Here is a 3,691-nt window from a genome sequence, read left to right as displayed (position 1 = left end):
CGCCCAGCAGCGCGGCAATCTGCAGGACGGTTGCGGGGAGGTTCGGAGGGTTGCAGGGAGGTTGCGGGAAGAGGACGACGTCGCGCGCAAGTGGGAGAGAGGGAGGGAGAGGGAGGGAGGGAGGGAGGGAGGGGGAGGAGGGGGGGGGGGGAGAGGGAGGGAGGGAGAGAGAGAGAGAGAGAGAGAGAGAGAGAGAGAGAGAGAGAGAGAGAGATGTGACTGGACATCATCTCTCCTGCAGCTCGCCCACGAAGGGGAGATATGGGGAGATATGGGGAGATATAGGGAGATATGGCCCTCCTGTAGCTCGCCCACGAAGGGGAGACATGGGGAGATATGGGGAGATATGGGGAGATATGGGGAGATATGGCCCTCCTGCAGCTCGCCCACGAAGGCCTCGAAGCCCTCCGAGCCGAAGATGATGGAGTAAAACATCGACGGGTCCATCATGCCTGTGGTGTAGGGAGAGGGGGCTTTCGGGCGCGCGCGTGCGCGCGCGGGCGGGGCGTCTCGCGTCTCGCGGCTTCGTAGTGGTGCCTTGCTGCGCGCCGTCGAGGCCCTCCTTGCCGCCCTCGTCGTACCGCGCGCGCGTTTCCTCGTTGGACAGCACCTGAAAAAAAGAAATGGCCGGCGCCACCGATCTCTGCTTTCGAGGCGCGCGCGTCCCCCCTCGTTGGGGATCGCCTGGTACGCCTCGCCATATCTCCCCATATCTCCCCATACCCCCCCCCCCCAGATATGGCACCTGGTACGCCTCGCCCAGCGTTTGCAACTTTTGCTCTCCTTCCATATCTCCCTCCATATCTCCCCATCTCTCCCCATATCTCCGAGGCACCTGGTACGCCTCGCCCAGCTTTTGGAACTTCTGCTGCGCCTCGGGGTCGTCCGGGTTCTTGTCGGGGTGCATGCGGCGGGCGAGCCTACCACACCACCCACGCGACTGAACCCACACTGGATTCGGTACTGTGGGGGCATGGTACTCGTCCGGGTTCTTGTCGGGAGGAGCATGCGGCGGATCAGCCTCAGGCTGGAGCGCTTGATGTATTATTCTACCATCATTTACAGCGAATAATCATGTTTGAGCAGTGCCATCCTTAGAAGCAGTTAATTAATTAATCAATCAATCAATTAATTCTACCAGTCTTGCCATCACCATTGCTATTCTCATCATTAGCGTGAGGTGGGAGCGCTAGGTGCACTCTTCGTCTGCCAGTCTTGCCGCATCTCGTCGTGAGCCTGAGGTAGGAGCGCTTGATCTCGGCCGCCTCGGCCTCGCGGTCCACCTCCAGGATCTCGTAGTATGCCAAATCCTGCGCCGCGTCGTCGTCCCCCGAGCTGTCGCCGCCCTCCTCCGCGCCCACCTTCTTCTTCTTCTTGCTCTTGTCGCCGGCAGCGGCGCCGGCCTCGCCGGCCTCGCCGCCGGCGTCGCCCCCTTCCTCGCCGCGCGCCGCCGCCGCCTCCCGTTCCCGCAGCTTGGCCGCGCGCCGCTCGACACGCTTCGCCTGCCGCGCCGCCGCCGCCGCGCGCCGGCGCGCCGCGACAAACTCCTTCATCTCCGCCTCCTCCTCGTCGAGCCTAATTCGCGTTAATTCGTGTTAATTCGTGTTAATTAGTCCAGCTTCCTCGTCGTCGAGCCTCTGCAGTCTCCTCTCAGCTCGGCACGGGCTCTCGCAATGCAAGATCATCTGACAATCACAGTACTATGCAGTCTCATCTCAGCTCGGCACGGGCTCTCGCAATGTAGTATAACAGTCCGCACCGCCTCTCGCAATACGACATCATCTCATCTCAGACAAGACACACCTCTCGAGCTCGTCCGGTAGGGAGTAGTGGATCCAGCTACAACATCATCTCATCTCAGACAAGACATGCCTCTCGAGCTCGTCCGGTAGGGAGTAGTGGATCCAGCTACAACATCATCTCATCTCAGACAAGACATACCTCTCGAGCTCGTCCGGTAGGGAGTAGTGGATCCAGCTACAACATCATCTCATCTCAGACAAGACATACCTCTCGAGCTCGTCCGGTAGGGAGTAGTGGATCCAGCTACAACATCATCTCATCTCAGACAAGACATACCTCTCGAGCTCGTCCGGTAGGGAGTAGTGGATCCAGCTACAACATCCTCTCATCTCAGACAAGACATACCTCTCGAGCTCGTCCGGTAGGGAGTAGTGGATCCAGCTACAACATCATCTCATCTCATACAAGACATACCTCTCGAGCTCGTCCGGTAGGGAGTAGTGGATCCAGCTACAACATCATCTCATCTCAGACAAGACATACCTCTCGAGCTCGTCCGGTAGGGAGTAGTGGATCCAGCTACAACATCATCTCATCTCAGACAAGACATACCTCTCGAGCTCGTCCGGTAGGGAGTAGTGGATCCAGCTACAACATCATCTCATCTCATACAAGACATGCCTCTCGAGCTCGTCCGGTAGGGAGTAGTGGATCCAGCTACAACATCATCTCATCTCAGACAAGACATACCTCTCGAGCTCGTCCGGTAGGGAGTAGTGGATCCAGCTACAACATCATCTCATCTCAGACAAGACATACCTCTCGAGCTCGTCCGGTAGGGAGTAGTGGATCCAGCTACAACATCATCTCATCTCATACAAGACATACCTCTCGAGCTCGTCCGGTAGGGAGTAGTGGATCCAGCTACAACATCATCTCATCTCAGACAAGACATACCTCTCGAGCTCGTCCGGTAGGGAGTAGTGGATCCAGCTACAACATCATCTCATCTCATACAAGACATACCTCTCGAGCTCGTCCGGTAGGGAGTAGTGGATCCAGCTACAACATCATCTCATCTCACACAAGACATACCTCTCGAGCTCGTCCGGTAGGGAGTAGTGGATCCAGCGCCGGTCTGAGGCGGACCACGTCTTCCCCTGCGACGCCTCGTAGATGGCCTTCGGCGTCTGCGCCGCGCCGCGTACCACCTGCGTCGCCCCCGCCAGCGCGCCGGCCACCGGCAGTGCAGCGGCCGCCGCGAGCCCGCCGACAGCGCCACCGAGAAAGCCTCGGACGCCGGACTTTTTGGCGCCGGCGTACGGCAGCGCAACCTGGCGGTGTCGGAGGGTCGGCGGCGTCGCGGGTCGGCGGCGAGGGGGCGGGCACCGCAGCCGCGGGTGAAACACGGCGCAAGCCAATGCAGACGCAAAACGAGCGGGGAGGTGGTGGTGGTGGTGGATATCCCTCTGAGGGGTGCGGCGCACTACAGGGGCGGGCCGAGGGGTGGCGCAGCCCCGGAGGGCAGCGCGGAGGAGAGAGGCGGAGCGCGGGCTGTGTCTGCGCTGCGTGGCAGCGGCACGGGCGGCCGCAGCGGTGCGTGCGCGCGCCAGCGAGACGGCCCCGGCGGCGATCCCGCCGGCGGCGAGGCCGAGGCCGTTGACCGTCGCGGTGCCGACGTGCTTTGGCTTTTGAAGGCCCATCGCAGCCATCATCTCGTTCATCTCGCGGTCCTCGAGCGTCTGCAGGGCGAGGCGATTGACGTCAGAGGAGTGCGAGGCGCCAACCGGCACGGGACATGGATCTCCAGACCAGAGAGGCGGTAGCGGAGGGGCGGCGTTTCACCTTGGCATCCTTCTTTGACAGCTTGCCGTCCTGCTCAGCGACAACGATGGCGCCTTCGCTGGCCTTCTCTTTCTTGGGCATCGGGCGAGCTGCGTCGGCGCGG

The 3,691-nt window shown here is 60.9% G+C and overlaps 1 protein-coding gene across 1 annotated transcript in view; it reads right to left on the bottom strand.

Moving 5' to 3' along the window:
- Positions 1–3,691, bottom strand: part of EMIHUDRAFT_453442 (hypothetical protein) — a gene marked incomplete at its 3' end in the record, with an annotated part of 4,589 nt that extends 898 nt beyond the window's left edge. Inside the window, exons 1-8 of the mRNA XM_005758947.1 lie at positions 3,589–3,691; positions 3,354–3,485; positions 2,839–3,077; positions 1,237–1,575; positions 836–920; positions 538–610; positions 376–452; positions 1–19 (exon numbers count right to left, since the gene is read on the bottom strand). Of these exons, the coding sequence (XP_005759004.1) occupies positions 1–19; positions 376–452; positions 538–610; positions 836–920; positions 1,237–1,575; positions 2,839–3,077; positions 3,354–3,485; positions 3,589–3,669 (1,045 nt within the window). The 5' untranslated portion in view covers positions 3,670–3,691. The remainder of the gene's footprint in view (positions 20–375; positions 453–537; positions 611–835; positions 921–1,236; positions 1,576–2,838; positions 3,078–3,353; positions 3,486–3,588) is intronic.

The sequence above is a fragment of the Emiliania huxleyi genome, assembly GCF_000372725.1.
Source record: "Emiliania huxleyi CCMP1516 unplaced genomic scaffold EMIHUscaffold_83, whole genome shotgun sequence".
Taxonomy (NCBI): Eukaryota; Haptophyta; order Isochrysidales; family Noelaerhabdaceae; genus Emiliania; species Emiliania huxleyi.
Note: the sequence above shows the minus strand (reverse complement) of the source record. Positions and strands in the feature narration are given on the sequence as shown.